General features: G+C 47.8%; 1 protein-coding gene across 1 annotated transcript in view; it reads left to right on the forward strand.

The window, feature by feature from the left end:
• LOC149325436 (sodium-coupled monocarboxylate transporter 1-like) overlaps window positions 1-23,775 on the forward strand; it is a 65,740-nt gene that overhangs the window by 27,158 nt on the left and 14,807 nt on the right. The window contains exons 6-8 of the mRNA XM_089563026.1: window positions 2,375-2,532; window positions 3,758-3,898; window positions 21,961-22,090. Of these exons, the coding sequence (XP_089419152.1) occupies window positions 2,375-2,532; window positions 3,758-3,898; window positions 21,961-22,090 (429 nt within the window). The remainder of the gene's footprint in view (window positions 1-2,374; window positions 2,533-3,757; window positions 3,899-21,960; window positions 22,091-23,775) is intronic.

Consider the following 23,775-nt stretch of genomic DNA (forward strand, 5'->3'; position numbering starts at 1 on the left):
CTCTTTAAAATCCAGAGCATCCTTGCCTAACCTTGAAACTAGAAGAAAAATATCTCGACTATGCCTATTCCACAGGTTCTATCATTCACCTTTAGGATCATCTATCATATCAACAGCTCATCGTCCTTCTAGCCGCAACAACCACATCAAGACCGTGTACCCACCCGCTGCAAGAACTACATCTCATTTCCGTTCTTTTTTTGTCACATCATTTCGGGACTGGAACGATCTGCCGCCGGAAGCCGTACTCATCGTCAACTGCATCGACTTCAAGAAAAAGATTGAGGCCATCCTTATGTAATCAGTAATCTTTATGTATCCTGTAATAACTATGTATCCTGTAATCTTTATGTACTCTGTAATCTTTATATAATCTGCATGTAATCCGCCCATCCCTCAAGTAATGCCCCACGACCAGGGCCTTTGAGGTAATAAATAAATAAATAAATAAATAAAATCCAGGCTTTCATTTTATAGAAGTTTTCCTAGTTTTCTAGCGGCTTTCCTTCTCCCGAAACCGGCCTATGTATATTGAAAAGGTTTTTTTTTATACACCTTCGCCCCTTTTACTAACATGCTGTTGTATTCTTTACCAAAAGAACAGGGGTCACAAAACGAGTGAAAGGTATATAAGCCTGCTTGGAAACAACCGAGCATAACTGACCGCGATCATTTAGACGCATAGCATTCCGCTACTTTAAGAATTGTTTCCTTGAAACTGCAAGGATCTTTCCACTTCGTTTTTGTAGTGCTTCAGTTTTTAAGAAATTTATAGCCCATTGACCAGCTTTGCGTACCACTCGAATAAATTCAAAATCTTTGATTCTGTAAATGGGCGCAAATAGCGCTTTATAGTTGGAGTATTAATAGTGGCCGACTGCGTTGCCTGTGCATAGGAAGAGCCACAACGCGCCCAGAGTACGAGGTCTGTTAGAAAAGTATCCGACCTTTGGCCGTAGAAAAAAAACTTTCATAACTGGAGCGTTGCAAACCTATTCACCTTCAAAGTAGTCTACTTGGGACTCCACACACTTCTCCCAGCGGTGCTGCCATTGTGCGAAGTATTTCGAAAAGGCCCCTTTCGGAATGGAGTTTAGCTCAGCTGTCGTTGCAGCCATAATGTTCTTCCTTGTCTGAAATCGCGCTCCTTTCAATGGCCTTTTAATTTTGGGAACCAGCCAAAAGTCGCAGGGGCCATATCAGGACAGTAAGGAGTCTGTTGAACTACAGGAGTCTGGTTTTTCGCCAAAAAATCTGAATCGAGTGCGAGGAATGTGCAGGAGCATTGTCGCGATGGGTGCGCCAATTTCCTGTTGACCTCAGCTCCGGGTTCTTGCGCCGCACAGCATCACGTCGGCAACGGAGGACATCCCTGTAGTACTCTTTGGTCATTGCTTGACCCTCTGGAGTGCGTACTCGTGGTCTGCCACACAGAGGGTCTCAAAGAAAGCAGTCAGCATCACTTTCACATTGCTGCGCACTTGGCGAGCCTTCTTAAGTCTTGGTGACGTGGAATGTTTCCACTGTGACGACTGGGATCTGGTTTCCGGGTCCTACCTGTACACTTAAGACTCGTCACCAGTGAGTATGATGTTGATGAAGTCGGGGTCACTGTTTGCGGAATCCAGCATGTCCTGTGAGACTTCAACACGAAGCCGATTTTGCTCCACTGTGAGCAGCTTCGGGACGAATTTCGCCGCAACTCTCTCCATGGCCAAATCTTCGGTGATAATGGAATGTGCGGAGAAATTGCTCATGTCCACCTCTTCCTCAATTTCTCGGATAGTCACGCGACGGTCCTGCATCACCATAGCGTTCAGTTCGGCAATGACCTGGTCATTTTGGCATGTTGATGGCCGATTGGAGCGTGGCTCGTTCTCCACCGATGTGCGGCCATCTTTAAATCAATTGTACCACTGCTTAATCTGTGTGCTGCTCATAGCATCGTCACCGAAAGCCGTCTGAATATTTCGAATGGTTTCCACTTGGCTGTCGCCCAGTTTATAGCAAAATTTGATGCAGTAGCGCTGCTCCTTTCACTCCGCCATTTTCCTTGCAATAAAAAACCGACGAGAGCACTGCGCACTGCCTCACTCAAATGCTGCGTCCCAGCGACTGACGCTATCGGCAGGCGGGAAAAAATTCGTGCATGCGCATGAAGGTTCAAGGTCACCTGATGCAAGCGCGCTTGTTTCATATCCATCAGGTGTTCCCCCCCCCCCAAAAAAATAAAGTCGGATACTTTTCTAACAGACCTGGTATACCTGCATGCCACCCAAGCGGCCGAATACTCTAAATACTCTGCTAAATGCCACATCACGGCCAACGGATTATGTAATCTCCTTTTAATGTCTTCCTCTTTCCTTCGTCGCAGGGAGGTCTGCGGGGTGTGGTGTGGACAGACTGCATGCAGTTCTTCTTCATTCTCTTTGCACCAATCACCGTAGTCTCAAAGATCATGATTGATTCTCTGTCGGCGAACTCGACTGTGCCTCCCCTGACCAGTGCAGACTGGAGGAAGTACATGGGGAAGTAAGTTTGCTTTACATCGCTTTATGGGGTTTTAACGTCCCAAAGCGACTCAGGCTATGAGGGACGCAGTAGTGGAGAGCTCCGGATAATTTCGACCAACAGGGGTTCTCTTTAACGTGCACTGACATCACACAGTAAAATGAGCCTCTAGAATTTTGCCTCCATAGAAATTCGACCGCCGCGGCCGGAATCGAATCAGCGTCTTTCGGGTCAGCAGCCGAGCACCACATGGGGAAGTAAGCATTCCTCTTAATGTGTTATTCGAAAACCGGCCGCAATGCGCTGCAACAGGCACTTCATGGAAGTCTGTTTCAGAAAGAAAGCATAATTCAAAGCATTCGCATAAAGCCATAGCGCGAAACACTGCTTTTTAGTACAGCGCAATTAGAGAAGTATGTCGGCGCTTTCCGTTTGATTGTAATGTAAAATACACCCTGCAGTGATAAAAAGTATCTTATTACTGTAGCGACAAGCACAATCCAATATTTTATTTGTTGCCGAGAACTAGGAATATTGTATAACAGTCGTTTAAAAAGGGGTAGGGTTTTAACTCAGCTAGACGAAGTAGACGTGCGAAAGGATGTGTTTAGCGTGCACACGTCTGGCGATGATACTGCACCCAGGTAAGCACTGATCGAGGTTGAGCTGATCTGATCTGTTCGCGCCGCGGATGCAGGTTGATGAAGACCGCGATGTGCAGTGCACAGCGAGAGAGTGTTGCAGTTTAACACGAGGCGAGATTGGTTGCGGTGATAGCATAGTGCCCTCACGCAGTGGCCGGCGAACTTAACCAGTTCGCGTCGCCGCGGGTTCGAAATCTAGCCGCGGAAATGTGTATTTTATTTTCGCATGGGCTGTTGCTACGCCACAATTTGCAGAGATGTACTTTCAAGATGAAGCTTAACGTAAACTCGGTGAGACTGTTAGACCTCGTGAAATAAAGCTTTCGCACTAAAGTAATATATTTTCTGTTTTCTCGTGAGCAGGACAAACACTTGCAGAAGGATTGTGTTTCAATAACACCCAAGCCTGTGGACCGCAGCAATAAATACTAGTTTGATGTGAATGGTTATTTTACAGAAAAAGCGCATGTACCCACGGATTTCTTCTTGCGATATCATTTCTTTTCTCTATGTGATATAAAAACCAACAGGAAACGGGTGCAAGGTGCTTACGTAAAAGCAGAGACTAGCATCGTACGGCATTCTCAACGTTTCTTCAACAGCTACAGCTTCGATCTGACGAATGACGAAACCATATGGGCCTGCTTTTTTGGTTCCTGCGCTCTGGCAACCTATCGGCTCTGCTTGGACCAAGTCGTTGCCCAAAGGCTCCTGGCGTGTAGGACACTGGAACAAGCTCAAAGGTATGAGGTCTGCATAATATAGTCGTTTGATCTATCCTAAGGGCAAAACAACATATACTTAGAATCACTGCTCCAGCTGCGTTTTTCGATTCTGCGTTTGTGGTACAGGAATGAAAGCAACTCTGACTAGTAGAAGGTGGCGCAAAAAATGAAATTCTTTTACTCTACCGCTTCACATCAGCTTTCCAATTGGTGTCACTGGTTAAAGGAAAAAGAATACGGTCACTCACCAAGTCAAGAAATTTCACTGTCGCTGGTGCACGCCCTGTGAAACAAACCCATCAGGGCATTGACATTAATGCTCATCGTATTTTATTTTATTCATTTTTTTATAAATACCACCAATCCGGACCTGGATCATTGCATGAACTGTAAATATACCGAATACGAGCAAGCAAGTGCATAGTATACAGCAGTGAAGCAGTATGTGTGCGGAGCCTGTCCAGTTAATAGCAATACTAATAACCGATGACGAATAACATGGGACCAGCAAGGAAAAAATGTTAAAGAAAAAATTAACATAATGCACTATACAGTAGAACGCAGAATTTCAATTTTTAATATAGAGCATTGAAGCATACGGAATGGTGTTTAAATTTGCGTTCTAGAACTAGTAGGCACACTTCATATGTGTCCAAAGTTTTTATAGAGCTTGTTATGCACGATGGCTGGCTATTCCGTTGACTAATGGATAACGGACAAATGAACGCCTAAAATAGTCAGCGTTGAGTCGATACTCTTCCAGTGACTGTGAGTTCATATGTCCCGTTGTTCATGTTTCTGATATTGAAATATACGTTATAGTATCTATGTTCATCATGTTATGCATTAACTGATGAACTATCTTATGTCGTGCAAGCCTGACGCGGTTTGTAACTTCAGTATTCCGTAGTTGTTTATCAGTTATGTGGGTGAGTGAGTTTGTGTTTGTTACATATAAATCTTACAGCTTTCCATTGGATTGCCTCGTTTTTATTTATTAGTTTATCTCTAAATGAAACCAGGGTACACTCGCATATTCAAGTACGCGTCGCACATATGTACTGTAGAAAAGTAGTTTAATGTCTACCACGCGTCTCGGAGGAGCCTCTCCATAAAGAAAAGTTGTTTTACTGCTGATGACTTACTTCTGTTTTACTGCTGATTACTTTCACGTAAGTGCCCCATTTCACATGAAATGGTAAAATTAAACCAATGTATTTATGCTGTGTAAATGCGGGAAGTATGATATTGTTTAGTGCGTACGAAAAGTCGAGCACATTATGCTGCATGGTAATTCGTAAGAGAGGTGATTTTTCGGTATTAAGACATTTGCCATTTAGCGCACCATTTAGATACCGACTGTAATGCATTCTCAACTCTTACATGGTCGTCTGCCAAATTAATTCCATGGTATAGTAAACAACCATCAGCAAACCGTTATATTATTAGGAATACTAGCAGGTAAATCATTGATGAAGTTTACGAATAAAATAGGGGCGAGAACGCTGCCCTGAGGAACACGTGATTTCCGCTACTTGACTTTTCACGGTTAAATTCTACGAACTGTGGTCCACTGCTTAAGTTGCTCTTGATACAGTTAATGACTGGTCCTTTGCCTGCTTTCATTTGGTTGATAACCATGCCTCCGTGACTGCAATGAAGTCAGGGCTGACACAGCGGAGGAGTGGTTCAAGCTCAGTTGTTAATGTTCACTAGGCTAAGAATGTTCATATGTGCAAATATTATATAGCACGCTGATTAGGGTGGTGACGACGCAGCGGCCGTGTTTTGGCTTCGTCCTTTTTTTTCGTTACCAGTGCGTGTACCTGACTGAGACGAAACATAGCTACTTGTCTCATTCCTTGGGTTAGCAGGCTGAGTATATTATCGAATCAAAGCAATACTGCCTGCCTCGTGATCATTGTTGAGGCGTCAGCAGATCATTGTTGACGCCTAACGTATCAAAAACCAGATATACTTGTTGTCCTGAATACATGTCCTCCTTCCCAGAGCTTTTTTTTTATTTCACGTACTCGAGGTAAAAAATCTTCAGCAATCGAGTGGTTAGCAGCTTTTAGTCTGGTAGTTTCTTAGAATTCTGGTCATACCTCGAAAATCTAGAAGCTTCAGTATGATGGGTCTGCATTTGATAGATTGTGGTTTGCTTAGCCGATATATTCTTTCTATTGCACACTGTTAAATTTTATTGCGAAAGCGTCAGGTTTCGAGCCTTCGAGGTTTCGTACGTCAGGTTTCGAGCCTTCAGCGTAGCGTGGTCCGGTATTTACGCTTTACACCACGTGACTACTACAGCCATACTAGCGCGAGAGCTGGGCTACCAAGTCGGCTCTTCAGCGTAGCGTGGCTCGTAGCCACGCCGGGCGTATCGCGCTTCTCCCACTTGGACCGCTGTGGTCTAACAGGTGCTTATAATACAAGGCCACGAAATACCCAAAGTGGCCGAATACGAATACCTCGGGATATGGCTAAACGAAGGGCAGAAATACACGGAAAAGCACGAACAGACTCTTAGGGCAAAAGGACGAAGAGGCGCCGCGATAATGAAACATAGGGCATTATGGGGGTGCAACAAATATGAAGTACTAAGAGGTATTTGGAAAGGAATAATGGTGCCGGGACTTACTTTCGGCAATGCGGTTCTGTGCTTAGGGGCAGAAGTTCACTCCAGATTAGACGTAAATCAGAGAGCTGTTGGAAGATTAGCACTAGGTGCCCACGGCAAAACCACAAACGAGGCAGTACAAGGGGATATGGGCTGGGCATCGTTCGAGGCACGGGAAGCTAAGAGTAAAATACTATATGAAGAACGCCTGAGGAAATTGGACGATAACCGGTGGGAAGCTAAGGTATTTAAATATTTATACAGAAAGATCGTTGACTCGCAGTGGCGGAAAAGAACTAGAAAACTAACCAGTAAGTATGCACGTCATGAGGACGGAGAAAGAAAAAGCATTAAACGACAGGTTAAACACAGAAATTAAAAATTGGATGAATTCAATGAAAAAGAAACATAGTGGAGAACTATATCGATACTGGAAAAGGCAGATCGGGAAAGAATTTTTCTATGATAACTCAAGAGGCAGTGCCCTACTTTTTGAAGCTTGGTCAGGGTGTCTTAGAACGCGCAGTTACAAAAAAAAATATAACGAAGAAGATGACACATGTGCCGTGTGTGGTAGGTCTGTGGAAACAATTGAACACCTCATAATCAAATGTGATGGTATCCATTCGGATGTCGATGAAGGCGCAGTCACTCTTCCTGAGGATCTAGGGTTTAAAGATAACAATCGTGGTGTAAATTAATCTGCAGTGGAAGTTAGCAAAAAACGATTGGAGGATTGGTGGCTGAAAAGCAGAGATGTGGCATAAAGTTAGAATTGTAAGAAACTGTAGGTAAAGATGATGGCGATTCTTAATGAGAATTGCCAACACAGTAAACAAAAAAATAATAAAGGAAGAAAAGCTGAGCATGGTGGCAATTGCCACCACCCCGTTTCAAAGGGGGCGCTCCTATCCATCCATCCATTAATCCATGGAGGGATGTCATAAGCGAGGCAAAAGATGGGCTACCAAGTCGCCTCTTCAGCGTTGCGTGGCTCGCAGCCACGGCTGGCGTTTCGCGCTTCTCCCCCTTGGTGCGCTGTGGTCGAACAGGTGGTGTGACGTCATAAGCGAGGCGAGAGATGGGCTACCAAGTCGCCTCTTCAGCGTTGCGCGGCTCGAAGCCACGCCTGGCGTTTCGCGCTTCTCCCACTTGGTGCGCTGTGGTCTAACAGGTGGTGTGACGTCATAATCGAGGAGAGAGATGGGCTACCAAGTCGCCTCTTCAGCGTTGCGTGGCTCGCAGCCACGCCTGGCGTTTGTCCCACTTGGTGCGCTGTGGTCTAACAGGTGGTGTGACGTCATAAGCGAGGAGAGAGATGGGCTACCAAGTCGCCTCTTCAGCGTTGCGTGGCTCGGAGCCACGCCTGGCGTTTCGCGCTTCTCCCACTTGGTGCGCTGTGGTCTAACAGGTGGTGTGACGTCATAAGCGAGGAGAGAGATGGGCTACCAAGTCGCCTCTTCAGCGTTGCGTGGCTCGCAGCCACGCCTGGCGTTTCGCGCTTCTCCCACTTGATGCGCTGTGATCTAACAGGTGGTGTGACGTCATAAGCGAGGAGAGAGATGGGCTACCAAGTCGCCTCTTCAGCGTTGCGTGGCTCGCAGCCACGCCTGGCGTTTCGCGCTTCTCCCACTTGGTGCGCTGTGGTCTAACAGGTGGTGCGACGTCATAAGCGAGGAGAGAGATGGGCTACCAAGTCTCCTCTTCAGCGTTGCGTGGCTCGCAGCCACGCCTGGCGTTTCGCGCTTCTGCCACTTGGTGCGCTGTGGTCTAACATGTGGCGTGACGTCATAAGCGATGCGATAGATGGGCTACCAAGTCGCCTCTTCGGCGTTGCGTGGCTCGCAGCCACGCCTGGCGTTTCGCGCTTCTCCCACTTGGTGCGCTGTGGTCGAACAGGTGGTGTGACGTCATAAGCGACGAGAGAGATGAGCTACCAAGTCGCCTCTTCAGCGTTTCGTGGCTCGCAGCAAAACGTTGGCTCGCAGCCACGCCTGGCGTTTCGCGCTTCTCCCACTTGGTGCGCTGTGGTCTAACAGGTGGCGTGACGTCATAAGCGAGGCGAGAGATGGGCTACCAAGTCGCCTCTTCAGCGTTGCGTGGCTCGCAGCCACGCCTGGCGTTTCGCGCTTCTCTCACTTGGTGCGCTGTGGTCGAACAGGTGGTGTGAAGTCATAAGCGAGGAGAGAGATGGGCTACCAAGTCGCCTCTTCAGCGTTGCGTGGCTCGCAGCCACACCTGGCGTTTCGCGCTTCTCCCACTTGGTGCGCTGTGGTCTAACAGGTGGTGTGACGTCATAAGCGAGGCGAGAGATGGGCTACCAAGTCGCCTCTTCAGCGTTGCGTGGCTCGCAGCCACGCCTGGGGTTTCGCGCTTCTCCCACTTGGTGCGCTGTGGTCTAACAGGTGGTGTGACGTCATAAGTGAGGAGAGAGATGGGCCACCAAGTCGCCTCTTCAGCGTTGCGTGGCTCGCAGCCACGTCTGGCGTTTCGAGCTTCTCCCACTTGGTGCGCTGTGGTCTAACAGGTGGTGTGACGTCATAAGCGAGGTGTAGTGCCGGAGCTCCCATTTCGCTGGCTGGCCCCCCTGGAAACAAGCGCTGCGCGCTCGCCGACGCTCAAAGCAGGCCCAGACTTTCTCGGACAAGTCGCGACATGCAGCGTGACTCACCCCGACGCCGCGGCGCCGACACGGACCCTTCCTCCTGTCCTCCTCTCCGTCGGTGCGAACTCCTCCGCCGCTCGCCGGCTCTCGACCATTGGTCTAATTTGAACGGTGGCCAGTGATTGGAGGATTTGAACGGCTGGCTGCCGTAACCGTTACCAGCGGCTATAAAAACGGAGCCGCGCTGAACCCGAGCAGCAGACGGGCAGCAGAAGAGCCATCACGCCGGAGCTACGCTCGCCGCCGGGGCCGCCCTTCTTCTGTGTGCCTGCCCGTGGTGCTCTTGGCCCTTGTATCATGTAAAAGCCCTTGTACATACTGTACATAAACGTCCTTTTACTCACCGTCGCCTCGACCGTTTCCTGGCTCGGACCACAGTCCCAACAGTGGTGGCAGCGGTGGGATGCCCCAGTCCCAACAGTGGTGGCAGCGGTGGGATGCCAAAGTCCTAATAGTGGATGGCAGCTGCGGGATCGACCGGCGTCAGCTACCTCGGCGCGGTGAGTGCCTGATGTTTTCCCCTCAATTCGCCAGACTGCTCTAGCACACGTGATTGTAGTTTAGAGTAGGGCTGTGTATTGCACTGGAGGGAGCTTTGCTGTTTCGAGCCAAGTCGGAGCGCTTTGAAACGAAAGCTGGTGCAGAGGGAGTAAACGAGGCGTTGTTGGAAAGAATTACTTGCGCGTGTCATACTAGTAGCGCTATAGTAGTGAACGGCAAGGGAATTCTAAGAAAAGGGCAAACTACAAGAGGCTATTGTGCGCGATGGAGAACTTCAAAGTGAAGGAACTCATCGAAATTTGTGAAGAGTTGGGCATTGATTTGGGCCCCGCAAAACGAAAGCATGCGTTTCTTGAGATCAGGCGGGCAGAGGAAGTAACGGCGGAGGAAGCCAATGAGGCCTGGGAAGAGATCACAGAACGCCGTGAGCACGAAGAGGCTGAAAAACAGAAGCAGCTTGAGCGAGAACGGGCAGAACGTGAGCGCGAGGAGGCAGAAAAACAGAAGCAGCTTGAGCTCGAAGAGGCAGAAAAACGGAGGCAGCTTGAAACAAAACGGTATGCTCGCGCTAAGAAACTGATGGACCTGGAGCTTGAAGCGCATGAGATCGATTTCGAGAGATATAAAACATTGTCCGCTCTGCATGAGACCAACGGTCAGCAGCTGAGAGACAGGCCGCAGCCCTTCGTGATCGCCGAAGATATGGCGAAATATTTGGCGGAGTTCGAGCGCGTCTGCGAGAGAAAGCGCGTTGAGCGGAATGGTTGGGCACAGAAGTTGGTATCCCTGCTTTCCGGCGAAGCGTATGACGTTGTCAAGCGCCTGTTGGACGACGGCTTGGCAGACTACGATGAGCTGAAAAGCTTCTTACTGGCGAGATATAACGTGTCACCGCTGGACCTTCGCCAAAGGTACCTGCGAGAGAATAGCACCCCATCGTTTAACGATTTTCCGTACCAGTTTAAAGCCGACATTTTAGAGTGGCTCGAAAATGCTGAAGGGTCGGTAGATCGTGACGCAGAGGTAGAGTGCGTCGCTGTAGAGCAGCCCTGCCAGTGCGGCACAGAGGAAGGTAGTCCGTACGTGGCAGATGTAACTACTGCTGTAACAGTGGGAATTGCCCTGCATTCGCCAACTGAGAAAGCCTCTATACCATCGGATAAGGTAGTCACAGCATCGGACGATGCAGTTACAGAGGTCTCGCCCATTGAAATTGTGGCGGAGTTACCGGAAAGGGAATCTCCTAGCGTGTCGAAAGCAGGAGAAGTTGCCGAACAGGGCAGAGAGGACGTCCGTCTGGACATTAGTGAAAACGCTTGCGCCGACGCAAGCGAAGTAAACGAGGACGGCACACCGTATTGTGCAGCGCGTTCGGCAGAAATGCAGAAACCCGACGCTTACGATCAACGGAAGCAGGCGCATGGAGAGTTTGCGGACGCTGAGTTGTGCGTTAGTGTCTCTGGCGAGGAATGCGAAACGAGTCCCGTGCTTTCGCACTGCTCTGAGCTTTGCGACATTCCAGAAAGCAGCTGCAGTAGCGGGAACACCGCGACTGAGTGCACAGCCGACCCTCATCCGAAATTGGCTGAAACGCGCCAGGAGCACGACGCGAGCTGCGTGTCAACACTAATGTCAGGAGAAAACACTGGTTCGTCTGCGCCTGAAGAAGCTAAGGCGCTGGGCGACAATGGAGAACAGAACGTTCCAGACGACATAGGGGCGGTAGACGTCAACCCGTCCGAAAAAGATGAGGACGAATGCGCACTCAAAGACGCTGAGCAGGAAGAGCGCAGCTTTGAGGAACTTAGTGAAGGCGCCAAAGACAGGTCTGATCTAGGTAGCGCACGTGAATCGGCAGAGAATCATAGTGACATTGTCAGAGAACAGGAACCTAGGCGACGAAAGCAGCATGTGCTTCCTCAGGAGAAAATGAAAGGAAAGCACAAGAAAGAAAGCTGCAACCGGAAGGAAAGTAACAGCCAGTTCCGAAAAGTGAGCTATCACCACAAGGTGATAGACAAACAGTGCTGCCGTCGAAAGGAGAGGAAAGGGAAGCTCAAGAGAGAGAGCAGTCACCGAAAGACGATGGAAGGCAGGCAAAAGAAAGAGTGGTGCCGCCGAAAGATGAAAGGCAGGCATAAGAAAGACAGGCGCCGCCGAAAAGAGAGAAAGGGCAAACGCGCGAAAACAGGTTTCCACCATCGGAAGCGCCAGCGTCGCCGGCAAAATGACTTCAGTAAAGTCAGTCACGTTGTCAGCCCTGAAACTAGCGTCAGAACCAGAGCTAAAGAAATGTGCGAGGCATTACTATCGCGCAAAGCAAAACGCATCAGTGTGTCGAGGCACATAGATCTGAGCAGTAGAATAAACTGCAAAAAGAAATCGTGCAAACATTCGCGCGGAAAAGTGCACCAAGGCACCAAACCGAGATTCAAGAGAGCGCTGCCCGGGAGGCGAAAAATTAAGGAGCGGGACAAGTGTGAATCTTGCCGCCAGCACAGAGAGAGCGAGACGCGCAAAGGCACGTGCTCTCATGACGGCTCTCGCTTTCCGCTGCATTCACGGGAGCAACCGCGCTCCCACAGAGAGCGGCACGCGCGCAGAAGGAAAGCGCGTGTACGGCTCAAAGAGCGAAAGATTGTACGAGGCCGCAGTGACAGGGGCAAGAAAATTGCCTAGAAGAAACCGTCTAAGCGCTCAGCCAAGCACAGTTATCGCGATAGAAAGCCGCGATTCGAAATGACGCCACTTAGTAGGCGTAAAATCAAAAGGCCGTGTAGAGGCGAACTACACACCGAGCGGAAAGGCAAACGGATGCGCGAGAAAGTCAAGACTCGTGCAAGGTCTGACTTGCCCCCACGAACAGAGAAAAAGAAAGAACGGTCCCATCGGAAGCGTTGCGCACTCGCTATGGGACGTCGCGACTGGCGCGCGAAGCGCAAAGAAAGGGACAAGTTGCCAGTCTATGAAAGCGAATCGCTCTCGTACTGTAGCTCCCGTAGAAACTGGAAAGACAAGTACAGAGAGAAAGAAAAGCGCGTATACCGCGAAAGAGGCTGAGACATTAGCTACCACGGTAGTGGAGAGAGAGAGAGAAAAGCGCAGCACAGCGAAAGAGGCAGAGTCACTAGTTTCCGCTGTAGCGGGTGTCGTTTACCGTCCGTTAGAAGCGAGGAAAACGCGAACGTAGACGCACTAAGCCGTGTGTTCTAAGCAAGGCTGGCTTCGCCTCCTCGTGACCTACATTTTGTCTCTTCGCGAACAGCTTTTAAGTTCGCTCGCAGATCGGGGAAAAATTGATATCCTCATTTGTGGCCTCAGTTGAGTATTTTCCTGGCCGAGTGATCTCCAGAGAGCGAATTTATTTTGCATTTATTTTATTCCGTGTGTGACATGTGTTTGACACTTTGTCTGAGTTAATTACTTTGGAGTTCTTGTATCCCACATGTGTCTCTTGTTGGAGAGGGAACAAAAAGGGGACAGAAATGTAGCCAACAGAGATTTGAGACTTTAAGTCTGGTGTATTGACGGGTGACAGAAGGCACTTGCTCGTGTTGGGTGTTGCCTGTTGTCGGTCGGTTCTTTGCAACCTGCAGAACGATCAACGACCGATGCTGTGAAGCAAGCTCTTCCGAAGGACCGAGCGAAGCTGATCCAGTCACCTGGGCGACAAAGCTGCGGAGCAGTGATCCTGTCCTGACGAGAGGGACCCGTTCTCGGGAAGGAGCCTGGAGCTACCTGCGGCTGAACACCGGACGAGAACTTGGAGGAGCCTGGCGTACGAGCGCGCCCCGCATCCGAGCCACGCGGAAGTAGCTCGTCTTCGTGGCGCATTGTCTGGCGGCGGTGGTGCTGTAGTGCCGGAGCTCCCATTTCGCTGGCTGGCCCCCCTGGAAACAAGCGCTGCGCGCTCGCCGACGCTCAAAGCAGGCCCAGACTTTCTCGGACAAGTCGCGACATGCAGCGTGACTCACCCCGACGCCGCGGCGCCGACACGGACCCTTCCTCCTGTCCTCCTCTCCGTCGGTGCGAACTCCTCCGCCGCTCGCCGCTCTCGACCATTGGTCTAATTTGAACGGTGGCCAGTGATTGGAGGATTTGAACGGCTGGCTGCCGTAACCGTTACCAGCGGCTATAAAAACGGAGCCGCGCTGAACCCGAGCAGCAAAAAGGCGGCTTCGGCCACGAGGAGTATCTGTTCTCGCTTCGGCGAGCGCGGCTTCGGCCGCTTCTTTTTGAGCAGCGTCCGCCAGTTGTTGCTGCGACGCGCGTCTTTTCTTTCCTTTTTCTCTTTCCTCTTTTAACTCTCCTCTATCTGCACGTGGCAGCGGTGGTGGCTTGGCTAGAGCCAGTAGCAGGCCCGTGCAATTTCCTCTTCATCCTTCTCTCAGTCACAACAACAACAACAACCCGAGCAGCAGACGGGCAGCAGAAGAGCCATCACGCCGGAGCTACGCTCGCCGCCGGGGCCGCCCTTCTTCTGTGTGCCTGCCCGTGGTGCTCTTGGCCCTTGTATCATGTAAAAGCCCTTGTACATACTGTACATAAACGTCCTTTTACTCACCGTCGCCTCGACCGTTTCCTGGCTCGGACCACAGTCCCAACAGTGGTGGCAGCGGTGGGATGCCCCAGTCCCAACAGAGGAGACGATGGGCTACCAAGTCGCCTCTTCAGCGTTGCGTGGCTCGCAGCCACGCCTGGCGTTTCGCGCTTCTCCCACTAGGTGCGTTGTGGTCTAACAGATGGTGTGACGTCATAAGCGAGGTGAAAGATAGTCTACCCAACCCGAATCGTCCTGTAGGCAGTAGACGCGGCGAACTGCGTTCCTTTCGTTAGAGGCGCTGCGCTCGCTTTCGCAACCTACCAGGCTTAACGAAAGCTAAGCCCCTGCCAATTTTCTGTCGTGCCCCTGAATATCTCTTCGTTAATTTATTTTTCAGGTCAGTTGTTATATTCCCCAAGGTTCTCAGGAACGCTATACACCTGCATTTCTTCTGGAGTAGTTTTACAGCTTATCAGTTGTCTTTTCAAGGGACGCTTCTGTTTCCTGTAAGGCAGCTCTTGTTTCACGCAAGTGGACGCCTTATCTTCAAGAAATTAAACCCTTTCTAGTTTCGTTCAGTGGAAGTGAGCGATTCATTTTTATTGCCTCCAGGCCATCTCCGGTTTGCTGCAGCTGCCTTGAAAGCTGTGACATATCAGGCCCCTGGTTAGTCTTTACGACCAAAGCAAGTAATAGCAGCTGTACAAGATACAAAGATAAATCTGAACACGCAAGCAAATAGCAGGGCAGCACAATCGAACAAAAGTTATTCGATCGAAAACATTTTCCATAATTTTTTTGTAACTGCATTAAGCAGACCAACGGATTAAGACTACATAGCTGCAGAGTTGGGGGATTAGACTGCCTAGCTGCAGAGGTGCCAAGCTGTTTACTGGTAAAGTGATCGAAATTCTGCATTAATTTTTTCATGAAGTCGAAGTTGAACCCTCCCGCTGTTCTTGGTGGTGTTCTGCAAGTATTTCTCGACATAAAGTAATATGTTACGATGTAGCGAAGCCAGGCCAGCAGGGTGTGCATGACAAGCAGCTTTTAGGGACAGATTGGCTTGAAACAATGATTGGTGAAACAAAGGTCACGTTACGCATCGCGTCCTAGGTCACAGGACTAAATAGGAGCAACTTCGTGCCATCCAAGGAAACTCTCAATGAACAAACAAATGTAGCGTCACGCATGCCATTGTGGGTGATGTCACATTAGTTTGCTCGCTCAGCATTTCGATGAGGGGATGCTATTCCGGTGTAGAAATGACCGACAAACAGTCCTCAGTGCAAAAGAGCTATGAACAGCGCTCAGAATGTTAGAAAAGATGAAAGAGTTTCGTTTGGTTTATTGGGGTTTAACGTCCCAAAGCGACTAAGGCTACGAGGGACGCCGTAGTGAAGGGCTCCGGAAATTTCAACCGCCTCGGGTTCTTTAACGTGCACTGACATCGCACAGCACACGAGCCTCTATAAGTTCGCCTCCATAGAAATTTGGCCACCACGGCCGGGATCGAACCCGCGCCTTTCGGGTCAGCAGCAAAGCGCCGGAACCACTGAGCCACCGCTGCGGAGAAAAGATGCGAGAGTTCTACATCAGTAGCTTAATATTTTGTGCCGTGACACGTGGGAGAAAGCAAATCATTAGGCCATTGAGTTTGCATTCAGCCTAAATTAATTATATTGGGCATAATTATGAGTCTGCGAATAAAACACATCAGATACCAAGGTTTGCGGCAGGGATGCAAAGATTATACTACTGGGCTAGATTGGCGCTCAATAAACGGCTGCGGGTATGCACCCGCAGTGATACTAATACGCAACAAACTTTCACGATCTCACCCCTCATGCCTTATTTAGCGAAAATGGGGACTTACAGGAAATTTGCGTACCACATCGCGCTAGCGGGCTCGCACACAGATGCAAGCAGTCTTCGTGCTTTCTGAGAAAATTAAACCGAACAACCGCAATCGATGTTGGATGCACGGCTGCGAAAAGTGTGCAGCTGATCTCGGTTTCTAGCCGTCCATTTCTGCCGTTAGGTTATGGGCTAAGCAGATGAAGAAATTAGTTGCCGACGTGGGCTTCGAAAGTGGACGTGCCGTTTGTGTGCTTTGAAGTTTAATATTTGTCCTCTGTAGGGGTGTTATAGCTCTAAGTTACTCTTATAATCACTTACATAAAATTGCTTGGCCTTACCGGGTAGTTCGCTCTGTCGAAGGGTGCTTGAAGCGGCGGTTGAGTTTGGCAGTAATACCTGCTTCGCGCGCGCCTCCCGGAGTCCTCGAAAAGGTAGCTTAATGACAAAGTGGCGAATTAAGTTGTATTTGGGCAGCTTCAATGCATTGCCACGAGCATAGCAGAGAGGGAAAGAAGAAGGGTCTAAAGCTGCCACCATACCGGTGCGCGAAACGGGTTTGACCTCCGCGGAATGTTTCGAGATCTGGCACTGAGTAAAATTCAGGGATTACATTTCTTCTTTCTGGTCTACCGCAGTTCCTCGAAAAGATAGCTTATTGTAAAAGTGGAATAAATTTCTATATGGACGGCTTCAATGCATTTCCATGAGCATAGCTGACTGGGAAGCAGAAGAGTCTCAAACTGCTGCCATACCGATGAACGAAATCGGTTCGATCTCTATAGAGTGTTTCAAAATATCGTATTCTGATAAAATTCAGATGTGAATTTCTTCTTTCCACAGAATAGGTTTCATTAGCGCGTGCAGTCCGCACTGTGCTGAATTTAGAAGCCGACTGTTTTATCATCGCGCTAGCATGTACCAGTTGCTGACTGTTTTCTTTTGATGTTTTTGAGCACCCCATCAGCACACTAAAGCATATTTTCAGAATTGCTTTTTTTTGGCGCGGTATTTGCGGCGCTTGTAAACCAGCCTGTGGTAAACAACAGCTGTCCAGAAGGTAAATTTCCAACGGCGTGGGTCGCTCATCATGTCGAAGCTGGGACAAGTGCCCGTTGAATTTCTCTGAACATGTAACCGTGCGCAAAAAAAAAAAAGGGCGAGGCCCGTTCCTGAAAAACACGCAGTTTGTCGGAGGAATTTCGCACGTGCTCTGAGGAAACAACTCAATCGCGGTTTCTCATTTTGAAGCAGCAGCGACTCTCCACAGGACCTGTGCTGAGAAAATATCCCTAGTGGGGTGCATCTCGTTACCGACATCTCTCAATGTACCAGCCTGCTATGTAGACAGTTATTTAGATCAGAAGGAATGTCGGTGCCCTTTGTAAAGCGACCTACCTGCATTATAGCGTAGTCTGCGCGAAGCTAGCCCGAGAAAAAATTAGCGCAGAAGACTTGCATGATGCTGGGGTTGGGGAGCGGGACAGGTGGTGCCAGGGGATAGAGACGTCTACTCATGTCGCCATTAAATCTTCCCCTCAGATTATGCCGAAATGTATAGAAATTTCCTCCCTCGGTAGTTAATCACCACTTGAGTCTGTGGAGGAAAGCAATATTATCAATGAGATTGCGTCTGTGTGGCTTTGCGTTGCAGGGTTACAAACAGCATGCGCGCTCACCGGACATGACTTCACTACTCGAATTAGGCCGTACAATAGATGTGTCTGACACTAAAAGCTTAGTAAAAAGCAGTGGAGGGAGATTTTTACTGATAATACGTTTGCGTTAATAGTCAACGCACTAAACAGAAGCATGGATTCAGCTTCTGGTACAGAATTTCTCCAGTATGTTCAACTTAACATTTCTGAACATGGATGTCTCAGCTGCACCGGTGATTTTAGGCCCCGACTAGGCGCATCCGCATGGTTCTGGATAATCTCTCTAGCCGCCTCTATAATGTCACATGCACGAAAGAAGGAGGCTAACGAAGAATTTTCTGGCAAGGGCTAAATATGGTAAACTTAGTTATTTGGACTTTCTCTTTCATCGGTGTTTTTAATATGGCATACAAGACAGCTGCACGCAACTCACAGTAATGCGGCTCTGGGCTCTATTTTAGACTAATGTTCTCATTCAACGTCATATTCACAGGCAAGGTGAGCTTTCCTGAACATCACCAATCACCGCTATCTGTCAGCCACCAGCAGCAAGCACTCCGACACACACTCTGGGAATATTTACATCTGTGAGAAAAATCAGAGTGCGACTAGATGGCACACAAAGCTAAAACTGATGGCCGGCGAACCTTATCCACTGAAGAATTTGATTTGTTGAGTGCTCCCTGCCCTGGCAGCAAGCGCTCAAAACTAAACCTCCAAATTCATTGCGGTCAATTTTGGTGGTCAGCGCCATGCTGCACATGGTGGCACTCGTGGAAACTAGGAGCGTTTTTGCAGGTTATAAAGGCTTGAAGCAAAGTAAGGCTTTTTCAAATAAGTATTTTATTTATAATTTTGTGTCCTCAGAGTTTGTCTTTGTATGAACATTTTCGATATTTTGTAGTCTTCGAGAAGGCGTTGAGCTGTGCTCTGGTACAGATGAAAGATTTTTATTCGCAGCTGAAAACAGTTCCTGACATCATTCATCGCGCGCCGGAAGATCCACTCTTTTTGGCATCTGCTCGTAAGGAGCAGCGGCTGATGCTTAACTTAAGCATGAAATCTCAATTACACGCATGCAATCAAGTCGTTGATAGCTGGTATTCATCTGCAAATGTATAAAGTGCGACTATACGGCATTCAGTATTCGAACACTTCCAGCAAGTTTCAACTACCTGAGGTTCATCGAGATTTTACTGATTGACAGCATAGTATCGGATTGGAATTTCGCCTGTATTAAAATCTTCGCATGGCTATGGTAATCGAGCCCGCCACGCAGTGGTAAGTAATACTACGTAATATTGGCTGGAGCACCATGGCAGAACGAAGGGGTATACCATCAAAGCAAATGCGAAATGTGCATATTCTTGCTCCGCACTTCGACCTAGCGTGTCCATCTGCCATCCGTCCTGGTTAACGTAGTCCTAATTAGGGACCACCGCGTAGAGACAGTCATTCTGGGGTCGAATGTTCTTTCAACTGAGAAGTTGCTTGGTATGTTGAACGTTCAACTTCGCTTTATTGCAGTAAGGCTGCGCTTTGGGAGTTCGAAATGAATTACTTCCTTTAATCTAAGGTTACTTCCAATGACTGATGATTAAACACTTCTTTATTTCAAGCTCATTCACGTTTAGCTCGGCAGTGGCAGGCAGGAGAAACCAGTACTCGAGTACTTTTCGACATGGACCTAGCTGCGTTTCTATTATATTGGGCAGCGTCCACATATATCATACCTGTTCTTTGTCATGGCAGGAAGTTTTTCGTTTTCAAGGATAACGGCGCGCGGAAACAATTTTGCTGCGAAAATATGTTTGCGGTCGAAGGCTGGACGGTTGAAACAATTTTGCTCCGAACATATGTTTGCGGTCGAGGGCTGGACGGTTGACGTCATCGTTGTGCAACATGAAAGTCGGAACAGCACGATTTATGTAATGTGCTTTTTCTTCTTTTTTTTACGTACCTGGCTTGGTGGCTTCCTGTGCACTGAATGTGTATATGACCTCGAAGCAGAATTTAAGACTGATGACCTGCGAATGCTGAAGGAATAAACACTGCTCTCATTTTGCTCTTTTATACCTGCACTGAACTCACTGTTGGCAAGTTTTTTCTATGTAATGCGAGTGGTTAAGCGGAAACGCTAAACTACGCTGTCTACGTGGTAGCATGCTGTCCTACGCAAGTGGAGCAAGCACATCTATTTGTGACACCCGCAGCAAGTACACCAAAGAGGAATGTCACTTTTTGAGGAAAATACAGTAATTTTGAAAAATGAAAAAGCGAATGCCACAGCGCTATTTCAAAAACATCATTACTTTGCTTTAATCTAGAAAAGGAAGCATTCTGCGGCCAGATGCATTCGCCTTTGCGCTTTTGACAAGAACGTCAGGCATTGTTCTCTCTTGTCAGGAACATGACTTTAGCGATGCACCCTCCGTGCGTGAGGGCTACGAAAATGTGCTCCGCAATAATCCTTTCTCTTCTCCAGAGGCATAGATAGAGTCGGGCATTTTCTAATTTCGCCAACTGGACGGCACCCGGTCAGCTGCACCTGTTGATGATGACGCCGACTCAAGCGTTCTCACTTAACTAGCCATTGAAGCAGCCGTCGTGCTTTGCCAGTCGCGCGCAGCGTTGTCCCTTCCAGGGCTAGAAAGCTGGCATGCGTCCACATTTGATTTGATTTTGATTTGATTTATTTATTGAATGGGCAATACATGGTACTGCCCGTGGGGCAGGACAAAAGGAGGTAATTAGTCTCCTGACGAGGCCCTGGCCCCACTGGGCGCAACAGCAGCGGATACAAAATACATGTAGACAGTACACATGCAATTGGCTATAACAATCATCACCGTACAAAAATGCACATGAACAAAATACTTGCAGACAGTACACATAGAATTGGATAACAATCATCACCGTACAAAAAATGCACATGAAGCAAATTCAAAAAGAAAGAAACACATGTTATTGTTAAAACTTCGAACACAAATATAGAAACCAGAAAATAATAGCTTTGCAATTAGAATTTGTTATTCATAGGTGTTTGGCCAGCTACTTGGAGTGAACAAAAGTTGTATTCTGCGCTTGAAAGTTCTCAGACTTCTACATGATTTTGCGATCTTGAGAATTTGTGAATAATTATTACATAGTTTCATAATTTGATAATCAGTTGTCTGTTTAGCGTAATTTGACCTTGGTTTTTCTATGACAATGAAAGTCCTACGCAAATTGTGACCAGTGTCTCTACTTAGATAGTGACTAACAAATCAACAAATTATCCGCACCGGCCCTTTTCCGGGCACTTGAGGGTAGATGCTGCGTAAATGTGGTCGCTGTGCGTGAAAAAACTCTGCGATCCGAAATGTGATGGTGGTCGTGGGGATCAACATTTCATGCAATAAAAGGCTTTCCGCCTCCGTGACTGGGAGGCGATGTTAGTTCAGGGCTCCCGTTGTCCTTAGATGTCTGCTGCGACCGGTGAACAAGGTCTCTCCTCTCTTGTAAAACTGCCCGTGAACAACTGTTCTGGTCATTCTTCAACCGTGGCGGGCTGAAATCCGGTCATTCCTATACACATACAAGGTATGTATATGTGGTGTATTTGAGGGCTGAGGGGATGTAAATGTGGGTTCTATGCTGGAGTAACCTTGACAAGCGCAATTGGTCTGTCCTAAGAAAGCAGCTGCTGGTCCATCATCGACTCTGCTGCTGCTCAAAAGTAGCCACAGTCAAGCTCTTGAGGTCCTTGAGGGCATGTAGACTCTATCTAGCCAAACTCTGGGCACGCTGAATTGGTGCAGCCCCAAAAAACCTATCTTGGTCCTACTTTGACCACGGCGGTGCTTAAAACATTTCAAAATATTTCGTGCAGATAGCAGAGATTTTGAGTGTAGCAAATACGACCCTTAAAAAAATCAGGTTAGTACTTATGGGTTGCGGGCTCGCCTCGCAATCTAATGTTCCTTGGCTCAAATCCCCGCACCTTCACAAGAAATTTTATTTTTTGTTCATGGCTGCAGATGTCACTATGTGAAGGTCTGCTCCTAACATCATTCGTGAGCATGGTGGCTTCGCTGAAGAATTTTATGCCTTGAACGGCGACCCGGGAGAATGCGGGCGACAATATCAAGCCTCAGCGCCAGGCGTTTATTGAGGAATTAACGAGAAATGCCTAGCTGTGGCAAATGCAGAGTCAAAAGTACACTGTTTTCACTTGTCCCTTTTCTCTTCCAGAACTGCCCGCACAAGCACAGTGCTACTGTTCGTGGTGTATTTAACTGGATTGTTCCTTGGAATGGCACTAACCGTGTGGTTCCGTGGCTGTGACCCAGCATTAACGGGAGCTATTCAGAGCATTGACCAAGTAAGCCGATGTCACGATGGGCTGTTTTTTATTCGGGGTTAGAGCAAGCAGTTGAGCGAATCTTCTGGTGTTGTCGCAGCGAAACAAGGTGGACGCAGAAAGAAGGAAGGCCCGAAAGATGACTGGAAGCCACGAACGCTTTCCTGCAGCCTTCTTCATATATATATACATGCATGAACAACTATCTTTTAAGAGGCAGATTTAGATTCATGGGAGCCATGGCTTAGCAATATTCAAACATACCACAATTATTAATTCAGCGAGATTCGACACACCCTGTACAGAGGACCATGGAACAAGATGCAGAGACTCGTATAAGGCTCTGGTTGCCTAGAACTGCTACCTTTGTTTGAAAATGCAAACTGCAACACCAATCATGGTTCGATTCTCGTTCAGGATCTCTGTTCACCGCTGTACTAGAACGACAGTGCTCCTAGGAGAGTGGCCGCGACAGGATAGTGTCTTGTGTGAGCAGCGCTCCATTCGTGACAATCTCCAACCGTTTAGACCTGAAGACCGACTACGTCAAAGCTGTTACTATTTTTACCTACTGAACTGTCCTCACAACCTCGTCTATTGTGAGGGGGGCTAGGAATGCCCTGTCTCATATCCTTGTCCGCGTTTTTGTTTAGTCTTGACAAAGACTGGTGGAAGTGATAGATTCAAAATAATGATTAAAAGGATTTGCCCACTCAGATTCAAACCGTATTCTATCTTTCACTGTTATCTGAAGTATAGTTGTCGTTGTGTTCGTAGGAACTAAATTGTTTAAACATTGCTAAGGAACTCCGTATTTAGTTTTAATTAGATAGAAAATGGCTAGTTTGTATAGTGCCTCCAACTGTTTCGTATAATGCTGTTTCCTTTTTTTCGGGAGGTTTTAAATTTTTTTCCTCTATGGCTTTAGATTTCGCAAAGCGCTAGTGAAGCAGATTTTTCGCACTGATTCCTCTTAAAAATTTTTTGTGAACCATAGCTTTCATGCTCTTGCTGCTCTGATCTCGTTCTATAGAAACGGAAAGCATTCAGCATGAATGAGTTTAAACATAATATAATCAGATTATATGGTTCACCAGGTTTAGACCTAGAGTATGCGGCATCCCAGATCACTTGTGCTAGTGCATTCGAAAATTATAACAAGACTACTTCGGTGATAAGTTGGCGCCTTACAGATTTTGTTTTTTACTAGAAGTTGTCTGAGGCTACAAGCAATTATACATAAAGTATATAGGCAAATAAACGGTGATATCAGCTGATGTTACCGCGTATGCCTCGTGCAATTCTTCCCAGATATTTTTGATGAATGCACCTTGTAATGTGCGCTTGTCGCCTGCAATACATGTGCGTTATGGTTTATGTTGGTGAAAGCGTTACCCTCCAGCGCTCCAAAATCTCAGTTTGAACAGCAGAAATACTAAGAAAATTCACAGTTAAATAGCCACCAAGTACAACAGTATATTTATTGTCGCTTAACTCAGCTGAAGTCTGTTTTAAGAAAAGCCAAAATGCTGGAAGTTTTTACACTGGGTGGCAGGCGCACGGCGCAAAAATCCAATCCACCGTGCTGCACAGAAAACCCTGAATAGATTTTAGTAATAAAGTAATAATTTTCCAGCACTTCACGGCCCTCATCTTTTTTTTTACAGAATTGAGCACATCCATACTTGGTTATCACGGTGGCTTAC

Source organism: Amblyomma mixtum, chromosome 10, assembly GCF_055824585.1.
Source record: "Amblyomma mixtum isolate Tamu chromosome 10, ASM5582458v1, whole genome shotgun sequence".
In the NCBI taxonomy this organism is placed as follows: domain Eukaryota; kingdom Metazoa; phylum Arthropoda; class Arachnida; order Ixodida; family Ixodidae; genus Amblyomma; species Amblyomma mixtum.